A 27,310-nucleotide genomic window follows, 5' to 3' on the forward strand; every position below is an offset into this window, starting at 1 on the left:
TTTTTTTAATTATCTCTGCTGCCCCAGGCATAAGCCCCCCAAAGCAATTAATTCTTTTTTTTAAAGTTCGTTTATTATTTTTTTATTATTAATTGTTTATTGCACTGTGAAATATAAAATATATATTTCACATAAAAAAAACTATTTAAAAAAATTCTCCCCCCAAATCTCACAAACCTATTTTCAGTCTTTTAGTACGTTCTTTTAAATTAAATAATCAATTTTAAATAAGGCAATAAAGCAATGTAATACCTAAAGACGATATTTTTTAATGTGTTTTGCAATGCATTATAGTAAGTTTAAGTCGGAGAGGGGGAGGGGGTCCACTGCCAGGCTCCACTAAGAAAACAGCTGACAGGAAACACGACCACTTTCACCGGAAAGAAGGAGGAACTGCTTTTATTATCGCCTGAGAGCTGCTGTAATGGCGGTGTCTCGACGTTCATCGCAGCAGCAACAACAGCAAAATACTTTACAGTCTCCGCCGAGAAACGGCTCTCTTTCTGGCGCTCCTCCGGGCTCTCCGCCGATGGCTTTGCTGACCTCGGCCGTTGGACCTTCGGAGAATGAGAGGGAGTGCAGCGGAGGGATTGAAATGGCTTTGGCCTCCCCAGACCTACTAGCCCCGGCCTTAGCGAGCAGTGCGAGCTCCACCACGACAACCTCTGGCGGAGGTAGCAGCAGCGTTTCGAGCCCTGGCTCTGGAGCTGCCAGTCCCACCGACGGCAGCAGCGGCATCGGTGGGGCGTTCAGGGAGTTGTTCGAGGCCTGTCGTAATGGAGACGTATCCAGAGTAAAGAGACTTGTGGATTCGGTGAATGTAAACGCGAAGGACATGGCTGGTCGAAAATCAACCCCCCTTCATTTCGCTGCGGGTAACGAGCTAATGAAGTAGCAACAGCATCTTGTTATTAGCTAACATACTGCGGGCGGCTAGCTAGATAATGTGTTTTGCTTGACTTGTTTAGTGCTAGCGCTAACATTTTATTTACATTTATCTTTCTTATATATTCCTTAAAATGTAACTATAATTTTAAGCTGTCGTTTTATAACTGTTTTATAAGCTGTGCCGCTAATAACATTTAGCTAGGAAACGCAAACCGTCGTATCTTTTAGTTAGGATAACCGTACGTTAGCATGAACTGCAACAAAAACTAACAGTATGCTACTACGTGTATGTTGTTTGCTAAGTTCCCAAGCCCTAAATTAAATACAACACCTCTGCAATTATTATAGGTAAGAAGTTTGTGTATCTATACGGATGCTTAATCGTATAAAGAGTATTTATATTTTAATATAGTTATAAAGTGTTGTTTTTGTTGGGATATTTCCTGTGAATGGCTAAAAGCTATTAATGTTAGCAGGATACTTATGCAAAACGCTTAATGTAATATAGATGGAAAAACTCAACGCACGTGCTTCTTTCAGGCTTTGGTAGAAAAGATGTTGTGGAGCACCTTCTGCAGACTGGGGCCAATGTTCACGCTAGGGATGATGGAGGTCTCATCCCCCTGCATAATGCCTGCTCTTTTGGACACGCAGAAGTCGTCAGCCTCCTCTTGTGTCAAGGCGCAGATCCAAATGCCAGAGACAACTGGAACTACACTCCGTTACATGAGGCTGCCATCAAGGGAAAGATAGATGTGTGCATTGGTAAGGATGCTAGCCGTTTATATCTACGGTTAGGCAAATATGGAATTGTGTATGTGTGGGAGTGAAAAACTTAATAAATATGTGTGTGAGACAGGAAAAACAGCCAGAGCAGGCTGAAAACATTACTTACACTGGGGTGACACACAAACAAATGCCTTAGTGTTTTTTTTTTCCCCTATCAAATTTCTATAGCCTATATAACCTTTTTATTTGTTAATTTACATAAACATTTGCCTATGCAGGGATGGCTGCCATGTAGAAGTACATCTTGTGGACTCATTTCAAGAGTAAAGAAACAGTTTGAACTAGGGCGATATGGCCAAAAATATTTATCACGATATATATTTGAAAATTTGCGATAACGATATAACTGACGATATAATTGATGCGAGACAAAATACAACTCCACAACATTACTAGCGCAAAAAGACAACCTTCCATTTATTTTCACTTAAACAAGAAGCTGGTTTTTATGTACATTAAAGCTTTATAAAAATGTAACAGTGCAAATGCAAATTCCTTGCTGAAAGTTTAACCAAAAGGCATTTCCAGTAGAAATGGGCTGACATATCCTGAGCATAACCATGTATAATATCCACTGAAGTTAAAAAGAGGTGCTTTGCAACATTAAACTGCAGTGTGCAGTACGTGTTTTTCGGACCATAAGGTGCACGGGATTATAAGGCACATTAAGCGAAACAAAGCAGTCAGATAAATCAAACTTTATTAAACTCATTCTTGCTTCCTCCACTTCTGTACCATTGATTTATTAATGTTGAATTCTCTGGCAGCTGCTCTATTCCCATGTTGCAGTATATTAATGACTAACCTCGTATTGTGGATGGATTATCTCAGTTGTTCTCCTGACTGAAGTTTGGTCCGTTTACAGCATCCTGCCATGCGATTGCATTTGTCTCCAACTATCAGGAACCTTAACGTTAACCTTTATAAGTGTAAAAGTGTTAGTGTTCGTCCTCCAGCTTCACTGTTTATGCTAACATAGCTGTGTCGCTAGCGATCACGTAGCACATCATTATATACCAGCTAGCCCAACTTCAGTAACCCTACAAACGTCACTGCTGTTTAGTTTCCGGTCTTCATTTATGTTGGAAGTGATAGCAGAGCTGTACGTTTGAATTTTTCAGAAATCTCTCAGTCAGAACATGCAATATCATGCTTAGGCAACTAGCGAAACTAGCGAGCTAACTTCCGCTAGCTTCCTGCTAACTTCTAACTCCGTTAAATGTAATAAATTTTGTTTTCATGGATGCCTGGAAGTTAGACTTCCTAGTTACACCTGGTAAAGCAGCAATGCTGATCGTTTTATTAAAGATGAAAGAATTTAGACAGTTTTTAACTCTCAGTGATGCTGCAGTGTTGTTTGACCTGAAGCATACGGAGTTTAGGACCCAGATTACTCCCAGATTTAAGCATCTTAGTCCGACAATAACGACGGCCGCTTGCATGTTCTGCAAAAAAGGTGCTTTGTCATGTATCTGACGGACAAACACCAAACCAGTTCCACATCACTGAAGTTGCACCATTTTTACAAACCAATTCTGGTTCATCTGTTTCGCTCAACAATCGGCCATGTGCGTATGAAAACAAGGGCACTGCGCATGCGCGTTTTACTCATATTCTATCGCGATATTTCATTTTCCTATCGTTGCCTAACATTATACTGGTATTACCGTGAACGGTATAATATGGCCCAGCCCTAGTTTGAACTGGCATTATGAGCCATCCTAAGCCTCAGTCTTTGACTCATACGGATTATTTGTATAAATAAAATGTGCCTGTGTGGAAATAACTGAGGTTCTACTTGATAAATCAGCCGGGTTCATTCTCAGCACTTAACTTGCCAAACAAACAGAGACTGTAATTGCCCATGGAAAGTTATATCCACTGCAAACATTTATGTGAAGTGTTTTGCATGCCAGGCTCTAATCTAAGCGCTCATTTTCATCCAGATGAATACAAGACTGATGTCATTCTAGTTCTTTGAGTGTATGTGCAAACGTCTGATGAGCTGGAGCATTCATTGTGCGAGGTGGCGTTCTCCCCTGGGGCTCTTTAAAATATAGAGGTGGTGCCAGCTTGAACACTGTTTTCAACTTTGTGTCTTTTATTATTATCTATGCTGTTTAACCAGCCTTCCTCTTTATTAATATGCACAGCATTCTGAGTAACACAAAAAAGGAACGTTAAAATGCAAGTTTTTGTTTATTTCATCTTATCTTTTGCAGTGTTACTGCAACACGGAGCTGATCCTAACATCCGCAACACCGATGGCAAGTCTGCTCTGGATCTGGCTGACCCTTCAGCTAAGGCGGTTCTCACTGGTCAGTCTCGGTTAATGTGCCAAACAAACATAAGCAATAAATGCTATGTAAAGTTAAGTCACATGCCAATATTTATGTATAAGTGTTTCACACGTTTCTCTAATCTGAGAGTTTTTCTTGTTCCAGGTGAATACAAGAAGGATGAACTTTTGGAAGCAGCAAGGTGAGTGTGTCAATAGTTGATGACATGAAGTTCTTGGGTAAACTGCAGTTATAGAAACGATGCTGGTGTGTCCTGTGATTCTGTAAGCACATTTAAGAGTTAAAACATATGAAGGAGGAGAAAAATTATTGCATGTGATATCCTTTTAATCTGACTTTAATTGACCTCGTCTTAGTTGCTAGTTTCCATCAATTTATTTTGATTTAACAACATCTGAGTCTTTTCAACCATCTAATTACAGGAGTGGAAATGAAGAAAAACTGATGGCACTGCTGACTCCATTAAATGTCAACTGTCACGCCAGCGATGGTCGCAAGGTAAATGAGCCACAAGTAGCACATTACACCAAATACATACATACACGTTTACTAGTGTGTTTCCAAAACTTCAGATTTTGAGGGGGAAAATGCACGTTGTTTTTTTTGTTCGTTTGTTTTTTAATTCAGTCAGCATGTGTTTAAAGGAGTCTGAATTAGTTTGAATGGTGTTTCTATAGAGGATTTATGTTGGGGCCATCTTAATTTGGAAATACCTGTTTTAGACATTTCTTATTCTCTAATCATGCATGCGTGACTCTCATGAGACCATCCACAATCCATTTGCTGCTGTGAAATCATCCTCATTTTAACAGCATCAGTTTTCTTCAACTTGGCTTTTAATTGTCCAGCCTTTTTCAAGGAAACCACTAAAAGCACTATTTCAACCCAGTTTATCAGGCTAGTTGATTCTGTATACATTCTCTTGAAGCTAAAGTAGACATAAATTTACACGAAAAACCCCCAAAACTATATTTTTCCAGCATGTTTGGTCAGTTGTGAAATCTATTTTCTGTGGAAGCACATCTGGTCAGATCAAAGAACTAGGCTTAATGTATTCTGCACAGTTTATTTCTGTGTCATTTTCAGTTCTTAGTCTTTGTTAGTGGGACGTGATTACACTGTAAGCAGTGTTTAGATCACCATGCAGGTTTCCTCCTGTTAATTTTGTTTGTTTTGTTTTTTGTCTTCCTCTTTGTGGTTGAGGGAACTACATGTGTAATGGTACAAACACAGCTGGCACTCCTCTTTTAGACTTTACACACTGTTTATCATGGCTGATTTAGGTGAGGGATCTTGTTTCCATTGCATCCCTATGAACAGGAGCATTTACTCCTACTGTTTGTGTGTGTGTGTTTCTTTTTTCTTTTCTTTGGGAGGGGGGGTGGGGTTGGTCCCTCATGCATTATTTTCAAATTATTGAATGATTAGCTTTCTTATCCTGAATAAATGTGTTTATTTCTCTAACCAGCTTAAAACAAAACATAACTACTACCTTCATTATTCCATGAAAACTCATTGTTGCTAACAGTTTTTCAGCACATGTCATTCACTTCTAACCGTATTTTTTTCCATCAGAAATTAAAGTGTTACCTCTTTGCAGTAGAATTGATGTTTGCATGATCTAGGTCTGTAAGCCACTTTGGAGATGTGGTCTGGAATTTAAGCAGACCTAAGAAGAGGAGGAGCAGTCTCCACTGCATCCTCCAGCTACTTACCCTCTCTGGCCCCGTGTCACATTTAATCTCACACCGTCTTTGACGGATCAAACAGTGGTTATTGTCTTACTGCGCTTTATGTTTCACTGACTTTAAGGGAGAGAGAGAAATTGCTGTGAAAAGACACTGTCATTTTGTAATTTTTGTTTCATTTTGTTTTCCGTGTGACTCTGGCAACATTTGTCGATCAGTCAACATCACAAAAAATGCTGGTAAGTTGACCTTGATAACGGCCACTTAATTGATGCACTGTTGTGATCTTTTTTGTTTGTTTTTGTTTTTATTCTTTTATTTTTAATCCATCGTTTTTATTTGACCAATAAGCTGGCTGTCACTTGTTAATTGCACATCATGGACCTGGGTGTACGGGTCACTCATTTATCCTACCCTGATGCTCCTCTGTTGTGTGTGCGTGAATGTGAGTGAGCGACTGAACTGGGTTGGTGTCATGGTGACGACTCATCTTTTTGGATTTGGAGAGGAGCACAAAATGCCCACTGCCTGCCTACTTCAGCGTCTGTCCTCTCTCCTCTGCACACTCACCCACACTTCTCCAGCTTTCGATCACTTGCACATAAATCAGTGTCTGATTTATCTTTTCATTAATTTTGTTTTTGATGATGGTGATAATTCATGCATGCCTGAAGGCCTGCCCCTCTGCACTTTGTTTGTCAATCGAATCTTGAATTTGTGTCATTGTAACTTGTGTATACTTCACATGTCCTTGTTGGATTAGTTGGTATGCAGTAATGAATGGTCTAAACTTAACCTGCCATTCTAGTGCTATGCTCTTCCCTCCATGTTGATTGCTTCTAAATTGCCTGTGTCATCCCAAACTGAATGAAGCCTCCATGATTCAACTCTCATTATTCAGAGCTGTTTTTTGTTTTTTTTCACTGTCACTTAATAGTCTTACATTTCTGCATTTTTATATTAACATCACTGCATGGATTGAAATGAAACAATGTCCCTTCTTTTCATTGTGAGCTTGACCTGAGCCAGATTTTTGAACAGTGAACAAATGCAATTGAAATGGGATTTGCAGCTTTGCTTATACTAATTCTCATTTTTCTTGGCTGAAATTAGGCTATTTGATTTTTTTGTTTTTTCTCAGCCTGCTTATTGTAGCTTCACTGCATCCTATTATGGTTGGGATTCAATATAATTTTATTTACTCAATAGCTAGTATTGAATGATTGTTTTTATACACAGGTAATTGAAAAATTAATAGAAATTAAAATTGGAAGCATTTTTGTATGTCTCTATTGTTTTTTTCTTTTTATTTATTTGTTAATTATTTTATAACTGGAATTGGAAAGTAAGTCAGATATTGTATCCTAACCATAATTCACAAGCAGCCTTTTGGACTTTACTACTCCTCAGCTTACTGCATCAAACCTATTTTCGAAGTACTAAGACCTAAAAGATTTATTTTTTTGTGATCTTATCAATTGGAAATCGAGTTAGATGACTAGTGAGGTTAAAGTTGCTCGTCGTCGCTCAGGTCAGACATAGTAACAACAGCAACTGAATTTTGTTGTTGAATTTTCCCCACAAACTCATTGACTCTGCATCACGATGTCCGCCATTCATCTGCAACTCACCGAGCATAGCCTGCTCTAGCACAATTGCTTTTGGCCTTAATCAGCCGCTCGCTCATGTGGCCATCAAAGGCAGTATGCACCGACCCGGCCCACGAACGATGTTAACAGGCTTTCTTTCTCTTGCAGTCTACACCGCTGCACCTGGCTGCTGGGTACAACCGGGTCCGCATCGTTCAGCTCCTCCTTCAGCATGGGGCTGATGTTCACGCCAAGGACAAAGGGTGAGGCTTTTTTTTCTCTTCTCTCTTTTGTCCTTTTAAGTATAAGTCACGACACTAACCAGAGTGTGTTGTCCGGCAGTGGTCTGGTTCCTCTTCACAACGCCTGCTCCTACGGTCACTACGAGGTCACCGAGCTTCTGCTTAAAGTAAGACACGATTTCTTATTTGATGAGCTTGTGCTTTTAGGACTCTGGGTTGGTTGAAATGTTATTGAGCAATGAATAAGTGTAACTCGTTTCGCTTTGTAAAATCATGTCATGAGTTATAACTAGGAAATAACGTAGTGCTAGGAATTGTAATCAGACACTAATTACATTTTGTTATGTCAGATACTGATGTGATGAAACAAATGTTTCTTCCTTCTCCTGTACACGTTTTGTGCTGTTTCTCTCTGCAGCATGGAGCCTGTGTGAATGCCATGGACCTGTGGCAGTTCACTCCCCTCCACGAGGCAGCATCCAAGAACCGAGTGGAGGTTTGTTCCTTGCTGCTAAGCCACGGGGCTGACCCCACCCTCCTAAACTGCCACAGCAAGAGTGCTGTGGACATGGCTCCGACTCCAGAGCTGAAAGAAAGGCTTACCTGTGAGTTCTCGCTAAGCCACCTAAAAGGCTTCATCAGCAGGCATTTTTTTCCACAAAGATTAGCTTTCATGTACTTAGAAACCCAAATCATTAGACCATACCTAATTTGTCATTTCCACATCTCTTTTTAGATGAGTTCAAAGGTCACTCATTGCTGCAGGCAGCCAGGGAGGCGGACGTGGCCAAAGTGAAGAAGACGCTGGCTCTGGAAATTATCAGCTTCAAACATCCTCAGACCAACGAAACAGCTCTGGTCAGAATCAAGTCTATGGAGCTTGCCAGTAGTTTCTCTTAACATGCCTGTCTCTCTCTCTCTCTCATTGTGCTACCAGCAGTTCTTTGCATAATTCTGCATAATGAAGATGAAGCTCGGCACTAATATAATGTTAATGTGTATTTCAGCACTGTGCTGTGGCTTCACCCCACCCTAAGAGAAAGCAGGTGACCGAGTTGTTGCTGCGTAAAGGTGCCAACATCAATGAGAAGAACAAAGAGTAAGTTAACAACAAAAAGTTTTTAGATTGTATTTTTAAAAGTAAGAAGCAAATAAACTAGGAGTTCATCTTAAAGGTAATGAATGTAGCTGATATAATAATAATAATTATAATAAGCATTTTATTCCAAATTAAGCAACTTAATCTCTGTGGTCTAAGATGTGACAACATAATTGCAAAAAAATGTGTTGCAAGTAAAAACACATTAAAGTGCCGCAAAGACGTGAGACCGTGATGTAAAACATTTTAAAAAAACGAAAAGCTGCTGATTCAGCACTAAAGAGTGATAATGGTGACATGTTCTCATCTGTGACGTCTTTTAGCTTCATGACCCCGTTGCACGTCGCTGCCGAGAGAGCTCACAATGATATCCTTGAGGTGCTGCAGAAACATGGAGCAAAGGTGTGCTTTTGCATTTCCTTTTTGAAAAAATGTGGTCTTTGGGAGAGTTGTTGGTATGAAACTTAGAAACCTCTTTCGTTCTGACTCCAGGTCAATGCTGTGGACACTCTGGGTCAGACAGCTCTTCATAGAGCGGCGCTGGCTGGTCACATCCAGACCTGCAAGCTGCTGCTGAGTTACGGGGCCGACCCCTCCATTGTGTCTCTGCAGGGCTTCACCGCTGCTCAGATGGGCAACGAAGCTGTGCAACAGATCCTCAACGGTGATTACCGCACTTCTAACTTTCAAGAAAATGGAAAAAACACTATTTTTCTTGATCATCACATGGTGTATGTGAGTCCTTCTTTGACAGCTTTTTTTTTTTTTCTTTCTCTTTTCCAGAAAATGTTCCCACACGTAACTCTGACGTGGACTACAGGTTTCTGGAGGCGGCCAAAGCAGGAGATCTGGATACAGTGCAAGTAAGTTCACTGATTCTTCTGCCTGATCATTCATGATGAGTTTCACAGAGACTTATTACTGTGATAAAATCTTTATTGTACACTTGTAAAATTTGTAGCACATCAGTTCCACATGCTCACTAGTAGCAGTGATATAAAATGTAATGTCTTGTAAACTTGGCTAATTAGAAAATGTACGTTTGGCAGCAACTTTGCACCCCCCAGAACGTAAACTGTCGGGACTTGGAGGGGCGCCACTCCACTCCTCTGCACTTTGCGGCCGGTTACAATCGAGTGGCTGTTGTTGAATACCTGCTACACCATGGAGCTGACGTTCACGCCAAAGACAAGGGGTGAGTTCTTAAACTACCATCTTACAGTCTGTTAGTTCACTAAAAATGTCATAAAAGACATCAGAAGTTATCATGTTTAAAGCCTTTTAAGCCGTAATTATCAGTACTTTAAACACATTTTCTTCCCTCTTAAATGTGATCTTTTTTTCTGCCGGTTTTCCTCCTTCAGTGGTCTTGTTCCCCTCCACAATGCGTGCTCCTATGGTCACTATGAAGTGGCCGAGTTGCTGGTCAGACATGGAGCTTCAGTGAACGTGGCCGACCTTTGGAAGTTCACCCCTCTTCACGAGGCTGCGGCCAAAGGAAAATATGAAATCTGCAAACTGCTACTCAAAGTAAGCGCCCACCCTCATGATTCTGACAGGAAAACGAATCACTTTGGCCTGGAAAGTCACTCAGTGTCATGTGCAACAAATATTTTTATAAAATCGATCAACTAAACCTTTCTGTTCAGCATGGAGCCGACCCAAGCAAGAAGAACCGTGATGGCAACATGCCGCTGGACATGGTGAAAGATGGGGACACGGACATCCAGGACCTGCTGAGGGGCGATGCCGCCCTGCTGGATGCTGCCAAGAAGGGCTGCCTGGCCCGGGTCCAGAAGCTCTGCTCCCCGGAGAATATCAACTGCAGAGACACACAGGGGCGCAACTCCACACCGCTTCACCTCGCAGGTACAAGCTCTTCTGATGTGTTTGTATACTTTTGTACTGAGTAAAAATACTAACTCACACACTGTTTGACATAAAAACTTGGAACATAATATGTCCTGTTTTTCTGGCTGTTGGTCTTATGTGTTTTGTATTTACACAGTATTTCCTTTGCATTTTATTCATGTCGAGCTGTAAAAAGAGTGGAGCTCAATGAGACTAATCTCATCTAATTAAATATGCATTAAAAAAGACTTTTCGAAGTGTGTTCATATGAAGGAAGTTGCACTGACTCTTTTTTTTTTTTTTTTTCTTCTTCTTCTCTCAGCTGGCTACAACAACCTTGAAGTGGCGGAGTATCTATTAGAACACGGGGCCGACGTCAACGCACAGGACAAAGGAGGCCTTATCCCTCTTCATAATGCTGCCTCTTACGGGGTCAGTCTCAGCTACATAAACAGAAACATTTTTGTGGGTTTTGTAGCTGTAGATACATGAAAAGTGTAAACACTGTAGATGAAAAGATACTTGAGCTGATGACCTTGCCATCAGCTCTTGAAAACTCTGTGTCAGTAACTGTGTTATTTTATTTAACTTGAAGTTCAGGGTTTAACTTGTGATCTGTTCCCTCTCTTCCTCGCAGCATGTGGATATTGCAGCCCTTCTGATCAAATACAACACGTGTGTGAATGCCACAGACAAATGGGCGTTCACACCCCTCCATGAAGCAGCTCAGAAGGGTCGCACACAGCTCTGTGCGTTGCTGCTGGCTCATGGAGCCGACCCCACCATGAAGAACCAGGAGGGGCAGACTGCTCTGGATCTGGCTACGGTAATGGCTCCTGTCTGAAAGAATAACTGTGATACTAAACGCACCATAAAATGAAATTCTGTACTTTAATATGTTTGCTCGTTGAAAGGCTCAGGGTGTTTCCTTTGCTGAATTTTTTAAACTTGTATATTCCTGCAGGCTGATGACATCCGAGCCCTGCTGATGGATGCCATGCCACCGGATGCCCTGCCCAGCTGCTTTAAGCCTCAGGCCACAGTGGTCAGCGCCTCTGTCATCTCCCCTGCCTCCACGCCTTCTTGTCTCTCAGCTGCCAGCAGCATAGACAACCTTGCCGGGCCCCTCACTGAGCTGGCTGCTGCCGCTGCTACAGGGTCCTCCGGGGTGGCAGATGGAGCCACTGGCACTGACCGCAAGGAAGGGGAAAGTAAGTTTGTTGCGGTCCTTATATCAAACACTGCTCAGTTTATAAAATCTTGTTAAGCAGACAAATTGGACATAAAAGAGATTGGGGAGCTTGTGTTACAATTATTTGTTTTATTAAATCTTCTGGGTTTTTTGTTTTGTTGTTTTATTTTTTTTCATAGTGGCAATGCTGGACATGAACATAAGTCAATTCCTGAAGAGTCTGGGCCTGGAGCACCTCAGGGACATCTTTGAGAGAGAGCAGGTCATAATGGCTTTTTCTAGCAAGCACACCTTTTACGCTGGACCTGTAACCCGCTGGTTATACGTTTGACCAAAATTAAATTATTAAAGGTCTCAATTTGTTGTGGGGTTCTTTTTTTCTCAGATCACACTGGATGTGCTGGCTGACATGGGCCATGAGGAGCTGAAGGAGATCGGGATTAATGCATATGGCCACCGACACAAGCTCATCAAGGGAGTTGAGAGGCTGCTGGGTGGCCAACAAGGTGAGGTGTAACCCAGTGGCTTTTGGGGGGATTTTTTTGGTACTACTTTAATAGAGAGTGTGCATCTTTACACTTTGAATCTTGATCACTTCTCAGGTGGCAACCCATACCTGACATTCCACTGTGCCAGCCAGGGAACCATTCTTATAGACCTCGCCCCAGAAGACAAGGAGTACCAGTCAGTGGAGGAGGAGGTGAGCTGAGAAGCTGCATTTACCCAAAAATAGTGTCTCTTTTTTAATGCAGCTGTTCTAAATACCTGGTAAATTATTATGTAGCGATAGCTGGACAGAGTGCCTTATAACAAATCTTGTTGTTCATGTGTGTCACACAGATGCAGAGCACCATCAGAGAGCACAGAGATGGAGGCAATGCTGGTGGTGTCTTCAGCAGATACAACATCATTAAGGTCTGAATGCTGACTCTTTACTTGACTGTTTTGATTATCAGCAAAATACTGACCAAGTGTTGGCTATTTTTTAAAATCTTTATTTAGTATATTTTTGGGGTTACAAACCTCAATATTACAGCAGTTTGGGAGGAGTCATTAGTTTATGGTGTAAAACAAACACAACTCCCTGCATCCTGTTTGAAATGTACCCTACTGTATCACACAGATTCAAAAGGTGGTAAACAAGAAGCTGAGGGAACGTTACACCCACAGGCAGAAGGAGATCGCAGATGAGAACCACAACCATCACAATGAGCGGATGTTGTTTCACGGTAACCACACCCACTGTCACACCATCTATGTGCTCTGTGTGTCTGCAGCAGACATAACAGAAAACCTGACTACTGTGTAACTTCATCCTGCCACAATTTCTTACAGGCTCCCCGTTTATCAATGCCATCATTCACAAAGGCTTTGATGAGCGTCACGCCTACATAGGAGGGATGTTTGGAGCAGGTATCTATTTTGCAGAGAACTCCTCAAAAAGCAATCAATACGTCTACGGCATTGGTGGAGGCACTGGCTGCCCAACACACAAAGACCGATCCTGCTACCTGTGCCACAGGTAACTTTTGGCTGTCACCCATTAAACTGCAGCACAAAGATGTTGTAGCAAAGTTTTGTTCCTGTACTCAGTTCATATGTTGTGACTTCTCAGGCAAATGCTTTTCTGCCGAGTGACTTTGGGGAAGTCGTTCCTACAGTTCAGTGCCATGAAGATGGCTCACGCTCCCCCAGGACATCATTCAGTAATCGGGCGGCCCAGCGTTAACGGCCTAGCTTACGCCGAGTACGTCATCTACAGAGGAGAGCAGGTAATTAAGAACTCGGGCCATAGCGTTAGCAAAAAGCAACACGTGCTGTGTAATATTGGCTGACACCCTGCTTTGTTTTCTTTAGGCCTACCCAGAGTACCTCATCACCTACCAGATCCTTAAGCCTGAGAGCGCAGCGCAGTCTGCAGCAGGAGCCGAGCAGAAGTCGTAGTTACTTCATGTTACACAAACTCACACAAAGACTCGATGCTTGCTTCTTTTTTCCCCCATTTGTATTGCAAATGCCTAAACACCGTTTTTATTTACCAAACACATTTCCAGTTTTCTGTCCAGTAGAGCCCATGGTGACCAGTGCTTCATGAGCAGATATGCTGTAATACTCCTCATGGTGATTTTCTTTTAGTTTTTTTCCTTTTTTCTGTTTTGGACTCGGCTGCATGATTTTACAGAAGCATGTAAAGCCCAATAGCGTGTGTGGGTTAGTTTTTTGTTTTCAATATGTCTCCCCTCCTCACCAGTGAGAAGGATGCCTGTAGAGACTTTGAAGTTTCAGCATTAACAGTTTGCCACTCTCTGTCGCCTCATACCTTGTGACTGTGGAGAATCAGCAGCAGCCGCCTTCGCCTCACCTCTACTCACACTTGCTGTCGAAACCTGAAACCTGTGGACTACTACAACCCTGTCGTGTTTGGGGTTCAAGACTGTATAGAGTGGTCTGTGGTTAACTGTGACTTTAATGCTAACCTATAACACTACCATACATGTAACAGGTTGTCATTGCTATACTGTAATGCTGACGTTCCAAACTTTGAACCCGAGAACACTACAAAGACTGAACTGCAATGTTTAACGGTGGCTTTATTTAGGGTTGGGCACGATTGGTTGAGAAAGGGCGTCACAGAGTTTGGGACTGTTTGGGATATTACAGTACTGATTTGCTGGTCAGTGCAAGGCATCATAACTACGCAGCTAAATGTGTTTGTGTTTCCTTACAAGTGGACATCCTACAGCCAGTGAGCTCAAAGCACCCTTTCTGTCGCCATGGTTTTACTCACAGACATCACACCCATATGGATTTGCACTTTTACGTAGAAAACTATTTAAGTTATTTTGAAATTTAACTTGCAAGTTTGCGGAGGAAAAATATTTGTACAGGTTGTGTAAATGTTTGTGTATAACTGTTGCTGTTTAACAAATTTTTTTGAGTTAAACTGTAAATGACATCTGTATTTTTCCTTTAATGCCTTCTGATTCTCCTATACCGTTTTTGTTTTTTTTTTAATAAATGTCCCATTAACAGCTCCTTGTGTTTTGAGCGTCTGATTTATTATCCATTTCTTTTATGATATGTAAAGTCGAAGGTTAGGGATTTAATGTAGCTTGATGCGCAACTATACCAGTATGATTGAAATTGCAGTCAAATAACTGGCATCTAAGATAAGATAAGATTAGATAACCTTTATTAGTCCCACACGTGGGAAATTTGTTTTGTCACAGCAGGAAGTGGACAGTGCAAAAGTTATGACGCAAAAATTAGAATACAATAAGAATAAATACAGTACACAACTGTACAGAATAGAATAAAATAATATACTATATACAGTAGAATAAAATAGAATAAAAATATACAATAAGATAAAAATAGAATACGAATGCTATATACAACTGAGTAAAAATACAACGATGCCAGAAAAGATTATTGCACTTAGTGTTATTGCACATGTGTGGATGTGTGTGTTTGTTCAGTTAAAGTCTTTGTTGTGGAGTCTGACAGCAGTGGGGAGGAAAGACCTGCGAAATCTCTCCGTCCCACACCGTGGGTGCCGCAGTCTCCCACTGAAGGAGCTGCTCAGTGCTGTCACAGTCTGCTGCATGGGGTGGAAGACGTTGTCCAACAGGGATGACAGCTTAGCCGCCATTCTCCTGTCACTCACCACCTCCACTGGGTCCAGAGGGCATCCTAGAACAGAGCTGGCCCTTCGGATCACCCTGTTCAGTCTCTTCCTGTCCCCAGCAGAGATGCTGCCGCCCCAGCAGACCACACCATAAAAGATAGCAGAAGCCACCACAGAGTCATAGAAGGTCTTCAGGAGTGGGCCCTCCACCCCAAACGACCTGAGTCTCCGCAGCAGGTACAACCTGCTCTGCCCTTTCCTGTAGAGGGCGTCGGAGTTATGAGTCCAGTCCAGTCTGTTGTTCAGATGAACACCAAGGTACCTGTAGCTGTCCACAGCCTCAATGTCCATACCCTGGATGTTCAGTGGTTGCAGTGGAGAATGCTTGTGCCTGCGGAAGTCTACCACCAGCTCCTTGGTTTTACTGGCGTTGATCTGGAGGTAGTTCAGCTGGCACCAGTCCACAAAGTCTTGAGTCAGTCCTCTGTACTCCTTGTCGTCCCCATCAGTGATGAGGCCGACTATTGCAGAGTCATCAGAGAACTTCTGCAGGAAGCACTGGGTGGAATTGTGGGAGAAGTCTGCAGTGTAGATGGTGAAGAGGAACGGAGCCAGAACCGTTCCCTGTAGGGCCCCCGTACTGCAGACGACCCTGTCCGACACACAGCCCTGAGTCCTCACATACTGTGGTCGGTCGGTGAGGTAGTCCAGGATCCAGGTAGTGAGGTGATGGTCCACTCCAGAGTTCTCCAGCTTGTCCTTCAGAACCGAGGGAAGAATAGTGTTGAAGGCACTGGAGAAATCAAAGAACATGATTCTCACAGTGCTTCCAGCGGTCTCCAGGTGAGCGAGGGAACGATGTAGGAGGTGAATGACGGCATCATCCGCTCCAATGCCAGGCTGGTAGGCAAACTGAAGTGGGTCCAGTGATGAGCTTGTTAGGCGCCGAAGCTGAGCCAGGACCAACCGCTCCAGGGTCTTCATCAGGTGGGATGTCAGAGCCACCGGCCTGTAGCTGTTGAGGTCCTTGGGGCGTGAAGTCTTTGGCACTGGTACAACACAGGAGGTTTTCCAGAGCTGTGGGACTCTTCCCAACCTCAGGCTCAGGTTGAAGAGGTGCTCCATCACCCCACACAGTTGGTCCGCGCAGGACCTGACGACCCTCGAGCTGATGCCATCTGGACCCGCTGCCTTCTTGCCATTAATCCTCCTCAGTTCCCTCCTAACCTGGGTGGTTGAGAGAGACAGGCTGGAGCCTTGTGTTGAGTGTGTATTGGATGCTGTTGTTGGGGGTGGGGAGGAGTGAGCAGGGTGAATAGAGGAGGTGTGAAGTGTCTGAGGTGTCAGAGGTGGAACAGCAGCAGTGGGGGTGGGTGAGTCTGCAGCCGATGTTGTAGACTGTCTCATGGTTGAATCAAATCTGTTGAAGAAATGATTCAGTTCATTTGCCCATCTCACATCCCTCCCAGGCAGAGAGTTCTGCTGTTTGTGGCCTGAGATGGTTCTGAGGCCTCTCCAGACTTCACCAACGTTGTTTTGCTGAAGCTGGTTCTCCATCTTCTGCCTCGATAATATAATAATCGATAATATAATAAGAAGCTACATCATTGATACTCTGCAGAATGTTGTGTTTAATTGAATGTGCAGTGGTTTTGTATCCATGCAACTGATGCACCGCTCACTTCCCTAAAAGACTACAACACTGTCGCATGTAATCTACGTTGTTGTGTTCACATGACTGCAGTCGCACTTTGCTAGTTTGTTAGAAACACTTGTTGGTGTCTTAAGTGTGTCTAGTTGAGCTATGGCAGAGCTTTTTCTCCTATTTACTCACAGACGACGTTTAAGTCACACTTCCCCACTCTCTTTATAACACACCGTGTTTGTTTTTTGTTTTTTTATTGTAGCCGTTTAAGCTAGCGGGTCGCAAATATGATGGTGTGGAAAACGTTTACATTTCTAGCTTTGCTCCTTTGCATTTCCGAAACTTCAAGCGCTTCCTATGTTATCACAGCTGACGTGCAAAGGCCGACAGGAGATCTTAAACACTTCTGGAGAAGCACTGGTTTCTGGTAGGTCCAGTTTTAACTTTTCCCGTGTGAGCGCCGAGCAGTAAGTGTCAGCCAGAAAGCAGAGATTCACTGAAACGGGACACTGACTGTGGAATTATTTTTATATTCACTGTAGCAGAATACTTCAGAGGAAGTATTTAAAAAACGATGCACTTACTAGGAACACGTAGGACTTTCTCTGAGCGTAAAGGGAGAAAGGTAGACTATGGAGTAACTCACTGCCAAGGTATGCAGAAGAGCATCTCTGAGCACACAAGACATCAAACCCGGAAGTGGATGGGCTACAGCAGCAGACCAAATTTCTGACAACTAAGAACACATTAATGATGCATGCTCTGATGAGTGTCAGTATCTGCCACTCATTCAGGGTTGGCATGAACAACATGAGGGCCCTGCCTGCTGCTGGTGGTGCCATGGTGTGGGAGATATTTTCTTGGCATGCTTTGGGTCCCTTACTAAACGTTAAGAATCATTTGAACGACACAGCCTACCTGAGTATTGTTGCTGGCGATGTTCATCCTTTTTTGATCACATCTGTCAGCACCAGCATCACACACAGTGCCACAAAGCTCAAATCATCCCAAACTGGTGTCTTGAAAATTCACTGTACTCAAATAGCCTCCATATTCACCAGCCCACTGACAAATCTGCAGCAGCTATGTTATGCCAGTCATGTCACTACAGACCAAAGTCTCTGAAGATGGTTTCCAGTACATTGTTGAATCTGTGTCATGAAGAACTAAGTGAGTTCAGGGAAAAAGGGGGTCCAATCTGGTGTACCTAATAAAATGCCCAGTGAGTGTGTGTAGATATAGCACAAAGCTAAATGTTTGTCTGTGTTTTGTGTCCAGCCCCCCGCTCCCTCACACGCAGGCCCACGAGTATGACCTGAGCATTGACCAGCAGCTGAATTTGGCCTATGTGGGCTCTGTTCCTCATGGAGGGATCCAGCAGGTCAGGATACACTGGATGCTGGAGCTGGTGACTGCACAGTAAGTGAAGTAAATGAACAAGCAAGTAGGTAGCAAGTAGCATGACATGTGGTGGGTCATGTTTGCTATAACACGCTCGCGATCGAAGACAAGCTTTTTGAATGTTGTTTTTGTAGGTTATAACTTACGGTAGTACTAAGAGTGGTCTCATCTAACTTTTTTTTAATTTTAGAGATATTGGAGGAAAACCTCAATATAACTTCACTAGACTGGACCGGCTGATAGAGCTATTATGGATGAATGGCCTTCAACCAGGTACTGTACTACAGTCCTGTTATATTTATTCCTGATGTACATTTGTCATCTGTTTTCATACCTTTTTATTGTTCGTTATGAGGTCATGGAAGAGTAAAACATAATTTCTGTGGTCACGACTACCACAAAAGTTGACCCTGCGCGTGAATGTGAGAGTGAATGAATAGTGTAAAGCGCTTTGAGGATCTCGAAAAGCGCTGTATGCAGTCCATTATTATTATTACTCGAGTAATACCTCAGCCAATTTTGAAGTAGGTCAGATGACAGAAAAACATTCTCTTGCAACAAAATCTAAAGCCTTGCCTAGCCTAGCCTGCTTGGGGTGGCTGTAGCTCAGGAGATAGAGCAGGTCATCTACTGATTGGAAGGTTAGTGGTTTGATCCCTGGCTGCCCTTGTCTGCAGGCTAAATATCCTTGGGCAAGATACTAACCCCAAGGTGCTCTCCGATGCATTCATTGGAGTATGAATTTATGTGAATGTTAGCTTAACCTCCTAAGACCCAAACATGCATTTTTAACTTCTGTTTGCTATTTGGGCTGATTGGGACCTGATTAATGTCAAAACAAAGAATTACCTGATGATTTTTTTTAACTGATTTTTGTTTCTGAGAAAAATTAGATCCACATATGAGGACATTTGTTTTAAATTTTGATAGAAGAGTGGCAGTATGGTGTCCTCGTACGTGGTTATCAGTTCCTTGTATTGCAAAGTTGTGTATTTTGGTCTAGACAACCCAAAATGTGATGTCCACATATGTGGACGCCAGGTTCTAGGAGGTTAGGAAGCACCGAAGAAAGTGCTTGTATGAATGGGTGAATGTGGCATGTTGTATAAAGTGCTTTAGGTGCTCCAGGAGGGTAGAAAAGTGCTATGTACGTCCATTTACCATTTAGTTAATTTGTTAGCTAAACATCAGAAATTTGTATATCAGAAAACGTAATTGGATTTTCCTGTTCTCTGTTGCAGGATTTGAACTGATGGGAAGTGTCTCTAATTACTTCACTGATTTTGAGGATAAATCACAAGTGGTCGAGTGGAGAAATCTGGTTTATCTCATAGCCAAGAGGTACATTGGTGAGTGAGTTGAAGCAGACATCGTTAGTTTAGTTTTTTGTTTCGTACTTTTTTTGCATAATCAATAAGAATATTAAAAAGGACGACAGTGAAGAACAGTGAAGTCCAATAGGAGAGCCATAACAAATTACTATGCATTAAAATAATGAATAACAGTCATTTTTTTGACTAAAATGGTCCCAATTGAAGTATTCAGAAATCAGTCAGAAAATGTATTGTGGCGGGCATGTAAACATGTGATTTAGCTGAAACTAAATGGCTTAATCTGCACTGTGTCACCCTGCTCATGCGTTTTGTGATGACTGTCGTTGCTTGTTGTAAATTTCAGACAAATATGGCCTGGGAAGTGTTTCTCGATGGAACTTTGAAACATGGAATGAGCCCAACAACCATGACTTTGATAATGTTACTGTCTCAATTCAAGGTAAACCTGTGAGACATTGTGCATGGCTTGTATGTGTGTGTGTGTGTGTGTGTGTGTGTGTGTGTGTGTGTGTGTGTGTGTGTGTGTGTGTGTGTGTGTTTGTAAACTGTTACCATTGATGAAAGGTAAGTCTGGGGGTCCCCCCCCCCCACCCCCCTACTTATTTTCTCTTATAGATCTGGAGCTTGTGTTTATAATAGTGTTATGTGAATGTAAACGGGCACACACATTATATGAAGTTATGCCTAAAAGCACTAAACCAATTCTTGTGGAGCTTCTTTTATAAATTTGTGGAAATTCAAATGTTCTCGCCAGACAGTATGACAGTGCTGTGCTGTGGATTATCATTTTTTTCTCAAGGGTTTCTAAACTACTATGACGCCTGTTCTGAGGGTCTGCGTGCTGCCAGTACACTCCTGAGGTTTGGAGGTCCAGGAGACTCTTGTCACCCCCATCCACACTCCCCGTACTGCTGGGCCATGCTGCAGCACTGCTACAACGGCACCAACTACTTCACTGGAGAGACTGGGGTCAGACTGGACTATATAGCCCTGCACAAAAAGGTGTTTTCTTTTCTTAGCAAATAGAAAATGAAAGCAGCCTTGATTATGCTCTAGATTTGTGCTTATAGTTGCCAGAAAAATATAATTATCATTATGTTCATAGACTCAGCTGTTTTAGGAAAAACTATAGTTATTACTACACAAACTTGCTTAATTCCAGGCTGACTTCCTGTCTTCGATCTTACAGGGAGGAGGCTATTCCTTCCCCATCCTCCAGCAGGAGATCAAGACTGTAGGAGAGATCCAAGAGCGTTTCCCTAAGTTTCGCAGCTTGCCTGTTTACAATGACGAGGCTGATCCTCTGGTAGGGTGGTCCAGGCCTCAGGAGTGGAGGGCTGATGTGACCTATGCTGCAATGGTGGTAAAGGTGAGGCGAAGACATTTAAACGAACAGCATGGGTGGAAAAAAATATTTCACGTGGGAATTTATGTTTGTTAGAAGTGTCCAGTCTAGAACAATATCTTTCATTTAAACCTGAAAAGGACCGCACCAAATAGCTGATGTGAGCACGGCAGCTCTAAATTGCCGGACATCAAACTTTAATCGGTAATGGAGAGATTAGCAAATGCCCCCATATTTTGTGTATGATCTTCTTCCCATAGAAATGACCCCGACAACTTCATAAAATGTATTCATCAGACCAGTCTAAATGTGGGTATGGGATAAAAGAACTAATTTGTTGTCGGTGTGTTACGAGGAGCTTCTCTCCGCCAGTTAAATCACCCTGATCAAATCCTCTGCTGTCCACCTTCAAAAGATTATAAACCAGCACCAGGATATGTTGATGGCAAACCCAAACAGCACCATCAACTACACCCTGCTGAGCAACGACAATGCCTTCCTCAGCTACCACCCACACCCCTTCACCCAGCGCACATTGACCGCCCGCTTCCAGGTCAACAACACTCAGCCGCCTCATGTTCAACTCATCAGGAAGCCCGTCCTCACAGTCATGGCCCTGCTGGCTTTGCTAGGTGACATCTTTACCCTAGAACACATGTTCCCTCGGGGGGGAAAGGGGATGAATCGTTTAAACATGATTTAATTCGTATGTGTCCCTGTGATTCAAATTTTAGGAGAGACCCAGCTTCTGGCTCAGGTTGTGAACTCATCAGGAGGCCACAACGGCACACTGGGAGTTCTCGCCAGTAGCCACAAACCCGTAATGCCCGGTGGCTCAGACAGCTGGCAGGCAGCAGTGTTGGTGTACAACAGTGAGGACAACAGCACCTCTACCATCACCGACGATGTCACTGTCTCACTGAAAGGACTGCCTGCACAAAACGGTACCACTGTCAAGGGATTTGGAGTGTTTCTGTTTATCTGTGATGATTTCTGTAAGACTGTTTGGTTAATTTTACTCCTCTTTGCTATCTGTTTGTTATCCAGGTCTAATGTATGTCACATATTACTTGGACAATAATGTAACCAACCCTTACGAGCTGTGGCAGAACATGGGGAGCCCTGACTACCCCACAGCAGAGCAGTTCAGACGCCTCAGGAGTGTGGAGGTAAACAGGACAGCTGGACAGTATATATTCTAGTTTTCTGCAATTATAATTGTATGTTTTTCAGTGTACAGCAAAACACGAAAGCTAAAAGTTATCTATCCTGTTTGATACACTACTCAGAGAAAATTAGGGGAAGACTTGATCATCACCACATGTCAGTTAAAAAAATTACCTTGAGCCAGTTGTTAATGTCCATTTCTGAGCATACTGCCAAAATCGGACTTCATCAGGATTGCATGTGGTCCTGATATTCTTTAGCGGCATCTATGGTCACAGCCCAGCACCGTGCGGCTTGATTGGCGTTCCCGAGAGATCAGCAGAACAGCTACTGGTGCCTTTTTCTCTTTACAGAAGAGAGCAGGTTGTCAGTGAGCACACGTGACAGGCATGAAAGAGCCTCGAAGGCTGTGGCACACTTTACGCCGTGCAATGATTCCCTCATTCCACCGAGTTAAACAGGCTTCTCTGCCTTTATTTTTTTTTATTTTTGATGAAGTTTTCTGCACACCACACTGTGAAAGCATGGATTTCCTCCCAGTATGAACTCTCATCATTTTTTGTTATCTAGTTGATGCCTGTGGGATTATTTTTTTGTGAGTCTTTAAGACTTGAACTGATTTGACAGATCACTTTGACCTTTTCCTGCTCTCTCAAGTGCACTGAGACACGCGTTGACCTGATGTGTCATTGTCTCAGGGCCCCCACACTGACGGACCCTTGGACGTTCCTGCAGGAGACAGTCTGATTCTGAAAGCCAAATTGCCGGTGCCCTCCGTCCTCCTCATCCACGTCTGTGCCCGGCCGAAAGCTGTGCCAGACCAGGTTAGTACCAACACAACACAATGTTGTATAGATAAAATATCTCATATTACACTCGTGTCATAAATGAGTCTGAAAGACAATATTAGAAAATAGTAAGAAAGCTGAAGCTGCTTTAAAATATTTTAATTGATTATATTTTTAATTTTAAGCTAGAAAGAAGTCTATAGAGCCAAGGCGAGTTTTTATGAGTAGGTCTATTTGCTAAATTTGTAATAAATGTATGTTTTTAAATGCTCTGTTGTCTATAAAATTAATCACAGATTTATATTTTTACACTGCGTTATATTTGACCTTCTTCAGGTCAACGGGTTACGCTTCATTAGGATCACTAAAGGTCAAGTCCTTATTATCTGGTCTGACCACTGTGTCAATTCAAAGTAGGTGTTTCTCATCCAAAACATTTCATTTCACTCTGCTTTAAAATGTATTATATGCATCTTTATCCTTTAAAGGTTGGACAACGTTAGTAAGGCTAACACCACTTTTATTATGTTATGCTTCGCAGATGCATCAAAACATATGAAGTGGAATTATCCACAGGCGGCAAGGCATTCGGCAAAATCAGCACCCAGAACACTATTTTTACTTCTTATGTTTATTCACCAGGTAAGAATTCACACTAAATTCTTCTAAATCTGAGACCTTTAGAGTCTGACTGTACAGAGAAATAATATCATGCTCTCTGTTGTGTTCTGTAGTGGACCAGGAGGTTAGTGGTCTGTACAGAGTTCGAGCTGTGGACTACTGGGGAAGGCCCGGCGAGTACTCGCTGCCAGAGAGATATTCAGAGGAGCATTAGTCCGAGATCTGGTCTGCTGGCTGTTATGTTATGTTTTGTTATTGTTTTATATAATGTAAATTTTTGGATTGGTGGATTTTGTATTTAATAAAGCATTGTATGTGGTCAGCTGTAATCATGTGAGTCAAGGTGTGAAATCACTGAATCCTCGCCCCACCCCATCATGTTGAGGTCACCTGAGGCAAGGTGTAAGTGAGGTTTGAGACGCTTGGGAAGGGATCTCTAGACTGCATTGTTGGTTTCTAATATCCGGTGTCTGGTCAAAGATGGTGGACACAGATCGTCTCCTTTACTGCTCTTTGAAAACATCTGTATTCTCGGTCCAAGGTGTGGACATTTGCATCCTTGAAAGAGTGACCTTTATCGTTCAGGTGCAGATGTTGTCATGTTGAGGTGGCTCTTCTACGGTGGCTGTTTGGTTTCTCCTATTTAGAGTCCGAGCACTACTCACCGCGCCGCACAACATACATTGTGTTATTCAGCTTGTGTTTGGGAGTGCATTGAGATGAACCAGTTTCTGTCTGAGGGTGTTGCTACATCTGAAGTGCAGGGGGAAGTCGTGGGACCACAATGTTGTTCTATTTCTGCCTGGTTGGTGTTTGAAACTCTTTCCTGTACATCTTTGCTGATTTGATTAAGGCTCAGATGAGATAAGCACAAGTTTTAGGACTTTTCTTTAAACACATCCTTTTCTTTCTTTCTCCTCTGCCTTGGAGGAAACATCCTCTGTGACTTCAAAAATTTGGGTTTCTAATTTTTCAAGCGAATCACTTCAAAAGAGTGAATAAACGGGATTGGATAAATAAGTGAACAGTAGATATGAAGTGCAGTTAAGGGAAATAAAAAGCCACCACAAGTTTCTTTACAAAATTTATTGTCACCGATGCAGAATGGCACAGTGCAGATGTTACCCACCAGTGTGACAGTTTGATACAGCTGGTTATTTGATGATATCCACTCCATCGCTAATAGTTTCCAGTGGATTTAAATTGTATTTTTGTCGTGGCAGGTTTAAAGTTTTCACAGGGTTATGGATTGGATTGGATTTATCTGATGTTGGTCACATAGTTGGAATGTGACAGGCTTATTCTCTTGGATCCACTTTAATGTAGGGTTGCTCAACATGCCCCAGATGAGCATTTGTTTAGCAAGCTCCTGTTGAAAACAGAGAGGAGGAACAAGTGTCAGATTAAGTCTTAAAATTCTTTCTCTGCATCAGAGCTTAAGCTAAACAATCCTCAACACAAGTCCTTGTTTTACATACCGGACTGCAGCACAGGCTGGAACTGTCCGGCCATGCAGATTTCCTCCTGCTTCTGGCGGACCACTCTCTGGATGGCAGGGGGGAGGCCACGGGGGTTGCGGGAGAAGACTAGAGCATAGCCATCCTCGCAGGTTCCGTCATCCTTCAGGGTGCGGCAGGCATAGGTGATGGCGTAGTTGTCATAGTCTGTATCAATGACCCAGTAGTTGTCACCTAGAAGTCAGGAATGAGAAATTAGTCCCAGCTCCACGAAGGAAAGACAGAGTGACAAAGAGAACATGATGAGCAGGCTTACCGCCACTGGACAGGTAACTGGCCAGGCCCTGGTAGTCCATAAACATTTTACCAGGGTTGCCAGGGTCAGGGACTGTGTACTGAGCAGCCATGTCAGCACAGACAACCCAGAACCTGAATACAGAGGAGAGGAAATATGCAGCAAATGCAAGCGTATTCATGACCTCACATTGAAGCTGCTACCAAGTATGTTGCAAATACCCACCCAAAGAGAGTGACTCTGCCTCTGGAGGAGGCCACCATGGAGCCATCATCGCCAACCGTGTACTCAGCAGAGATGTTGTCCTGCAGGAACAAACCCTCAGGATCTTTCTTCTGCAGAGCGTACCACTTCCCTGCGTACTGTTATAGGGAAGAAAGGGCAAAGATGAGCTTTATTTTGATTGGCATGTCTATAGTATGGATATACACACTGAAATGTGTGAATATCACAGTAAGTAGCACATAGTTCATAAGTTCATATGTGTGATTGTATGCCGATGATGTTCTGGTTTATACATGAGCCACATTGATCATTTTGTTCCTGTTTTGGTTATTTTTTAACTACTTATTATACACCAGTGTTACTATAAATACAGTCAAGCTAATTCAGATTACAGAAAGTTCAAAAATACACAGAAAAAGTCTTAGAATATATTTCAATTTTTGATCTCGTAATGAAAGGGTTAAGAAGTATCCTTAAAAGACACATTTGCGTACTCACTCTTTTGGGGTCAAAGTCCTGTTTGACTGTGAAGCTGTCCACCACACAGGAGGCCAGGCTGTGCTCCACACAGGCCAGAAGCATCATCACCAGAGCAAAGATTTGAAAATTCATCCTAACGCAAAACCCAAATTAACACTGTATTATGATTTGTTTATATAAAGGTGTAAAGTCAGCATTCCTAAATCATTTTGACACTAAAATCCTCATAAATGGTTTAAGAACAAGAAAGGGTTGTTCTTTGAGCTCCATATTTATTTGTAAAAATTTGAGCAAGTCCCTTAAAAGAAGCATCTCCTTACCTGAAGTAGGGAATGAAGAAGCCACAAGACGTTTTCAGTGCAGAGTTGTTGCAGTGAACTGTGGTGAGAAGACGCTGTGTGAGCCTTTTATACCCGACGCACAGACAGGCTCGCTGCTTATTTTCAGATTTTAAATCTACGGCTTATCCAGTTAACAAAATCCGCCGGCGTAAGCTGATGAACCCCCAGATTCAGCAGGCTTTATGTAATTCAGTGGAGGGCTACATAATGGAATACAAGATAACAGATTCCCGGCAGGATAAGGCTGGCTGAGCCGCAGGTCACGTATGCACAGCAAAGGTGTTTACATGAGCAGGCAAATGTATTTTTAGCCCTGAGGATACATGAAAATGTATAAAGTGTACAGATTTACCCAGCCTGAGAAAGATGCAGGGTTCAAGAGAGATTCTGTCTTTCTACTGCATCTGTGTTTCCTTTAAATGTGTTCAAAATATTCCCAAAACCCTGAACAGGGACAGTTTTTCCAAGAGCATTAATGCTTTCTGTTATCATTATTAATATTAATTTAACACGATAAAATAAATCACTGCACTAATTAACTTAGTGTTTTGTTCTGCCAAGTCTATTTGTAGATTAAGCATTACTGCTCCGTCTCTTTAGCCTTTTTGCCTGTTCTGTTTTATTCAGGATGTTTTAACCTAAAATTATGTATTTTGTGAGTTCTTAAACTTTAACAACCAGTGGAAAGAAATCAAAAATCTGTTTTCCACCTTCAACAAACAGTACAAATGTACAACTGGTAAAACTGCAAAAAAAGAAAAAAATTATATATATGTACTGGATGTTGGGTCATGTTAGGTCAGCACAGGCTCAGGTGTTCCCGGCTGCTGCCACTTACTTGGTTAAGTAATCTGTCTCTTCTTCAGCTTCGCCCTGCAATGTGTCACACAGGAAACAGCTGAGCTGCATTATAGAAAGTTTACACCACTTATGCATCCTGCATGT

At 42.5% G+C, this 27,310-nt stretch overlaps 3 protein-coding genes across 4 annotated transcripts; 2 read left to right on the forward strand and 1 right to left on the reverse strand.

Moving 5' to 3' along the window:
- The first annotated feature begins 377 nt into the window (after window positions 1–377).
- On the forward strand, window positions 378–14,124 carry LOC146656603 (poly [ADP-ribose] polymerase tankyrase-1). 2 transcript variants are annotated; one of them, XM_085424392.1, is made up of 28 exons: window positions 378–875; window positions 1,429–1,653; window positions 3,900–3,995; window positions 4,122–4,158; window positions 4,400–4,475; window positions 5,884–5,904; window positions 7,423–7,517; window positions 7,597–7,663; window positions 7,915–8,101; window positions 8,233–8,354; window positions 8,504–8,595; window positions 8,919–8,997; window positions 9,088–9,259; window positions 9,379–9,458; window positions 9,645–9,790; window positions 9,960–10,125; window positions 10,245–10,464; window positions 10,769–10,878; window positions 11,084–11,272; window positions 11,411–11,657; window positions 11,818–11,900; window positions 12,024–12,144; window positions 12,241–12,338; window positions 12,479–12,553; window positions 12,762–12,867; window positions 12,974–13,160; window positions 13,254–13,410; window positions 13,496–14,124. In XM_085424392.1, exons 1-28 carry the CDS (start codon window positions 425–427, stop codon window positions 13,580–13,582), a joined length of 3,792 nt encoding a protein of 1,263 aa, XP_085280518.1. In that variant the 5' UTR covers window positions 378–424; the 3' UTR covers window positions 13,583–14,124. The 2 variants fall into 2 exon arrangements, with proteins under 2 accessions (XP_085280518.1, XP_085280519.1); XM_085424393.1 differs by lacking the exon at window positions 5,884–5,904 and having other exon boundaries at window positions 379–875.
- Window positions 14,125–17,017: 2,893 nt separating this feature from the next.
- Window positions 17,018–23,896, forward strand: idua (alpha-L-iduronidase). Its single transcript, XM_085424394.1, has 14 exons — window positions 17,018–17,338; window positions 18,190–18,330; window positions 18,503–18,585; window positions 19,554–19,661; window positions 19,990–20,085; window positions 20,446–20,648; window positions 20,836–21,015; window positions 21,407–21,623; window positions 21,726–21,935; window positions 22,039–22,160; window positions 22,857–22,982; window positions 23,283–23,359; window positions 23,488–23,588; window positions 23,681–23,896. Exons 1-14 carry the CDS (start codon window positions 17,199–17,201, stop codon window positions 23,779–23,781), a joined length of 1,905 nt encoding a protein of 634 aa, XP_085280520.1. The 5' UTR covers window positions 17,018–17,198; the 3' UTR covers window positions 23,782–23,896.
- Window positions 23,897–24,429: 533 nt separating this feature from the next.
- LOC146656605 (purpurin-like) lies at window positions 24,430–27,209 on the reverse strand. The gene is made up of 6 exons (XM_085424396.1): window positions 26,345–27,209; window positions 26,043–26,157; window positions 25,545–25,681; window positions 25,341–25,453; window positions 25,046–25,258; window positions 24,430–24,936 (listed from the first exon to the last, which is right to left on the reverse strand). The coding sequence occupies exons 2-6, from the start codon at window positions 26,154–26,156 to the stop codon at window positions 24,926–24,928; spliced, it is 588 nt and encodes a 195-aa protein (XP_085280522.1). The 5' UTR covers window position 26,157; window positions 26,345–27,209; the 3' UTR covers window positions 24,430–24,925.
- Between the last annotated feature and the right edge of the window lie 101 nt (window positions 27,210–27,310).

This window comes from Rhamphochromis longiceps, linkage group LG12, assembly GCF_057381845.1.
Source record: "Rhamphochromis longiceps isolate RC_006_pf linkage group LG12, R_longiceps_female_GT1.1, whole genome shotgun sequence".
In the NCBI taxonomy this organism is placed as follows: Eukaryota; Metazoa; Chordata; class Actinopteri; order Cichliformes; family Cichlidae; genus Rhamphochromis; species Rhamphochromis longiceps.

What these genes read in the sequence shown, in the direction of transcription:
- LOC146656605 (XM_085424396.1), bottom strand. Translation starts at nt 26,156, where the DNA reads ATGAATTTTCAAATCTTTGCTCTGGTGATGATGCTTCTGGCCTGTGTG. An exon ending in AGGACTTTGACCCCAAAAGA is followed by an intron (nt 25,682 to 26,042) that starts GTGAGTACGCAA and finishes TCCCTATAACAG; the next exon opens with TACGCAGGGAAGTGGTACGC. An exon ending in GGCAGAGTCACTCTCTTTGG is followed by an intron (nt 25,454 to 25,544) that starts GTGGGTATTTGC and finishes CTCTGTATTCAG; the next exon opens with GTTCTGGGTTGTCTGTGCTG.
- LOC146656603 (XM_085424392.1), top strand. Translation starts at nt 425, where the DNA reads ATGGCGGTGTCTCGACGTTCATCGCAGCAGCAACAACAGCAAAATACT. An exon ending in GTTCACGCCAAGGACAAAGG is followed by an intron (nt 7,518 to 7,596) that starts GTGAGGCTTTTT and finishes GTTGTCCGGCAG; the next exon opens with TGGTCTGGTTCCTCTTCACA. An exon ending in TCTGCAAACTGCTACTCAAA is followed by an intron (nt 10,126 to 10,244) that starts GTAAGCGCCCAC and finishes CTTTCTGTTCAG; the next exon opens with CATGGAGCCGACCCAAGCAA.
- idua (XM_085424394.1), top strand. Translation starts at nt 17,199, where the DNA reads ATGATGGTGTGGAAAACGTTTACATTTCTAGCTTTGCTCCTTTGCATT. An exon ending in GACGCCTCAGGAGTGTGGAG is followed by an intron (nt 22,161 to 22,856) that starts GTAAACAGGACA and finishes TCATTGTCTCAG; the next exon opens with GGCCCCCACACTGACGGACC. An exon ending in CGAAAGCTGTGCCAGACCAG is followed by an intron (nt 22,983 to 23,282) that starts GTTAGTACCAAC and finishes GACCTTCTTCAG; the next exon opens with GTCAACGGGTTACGCTTCAT.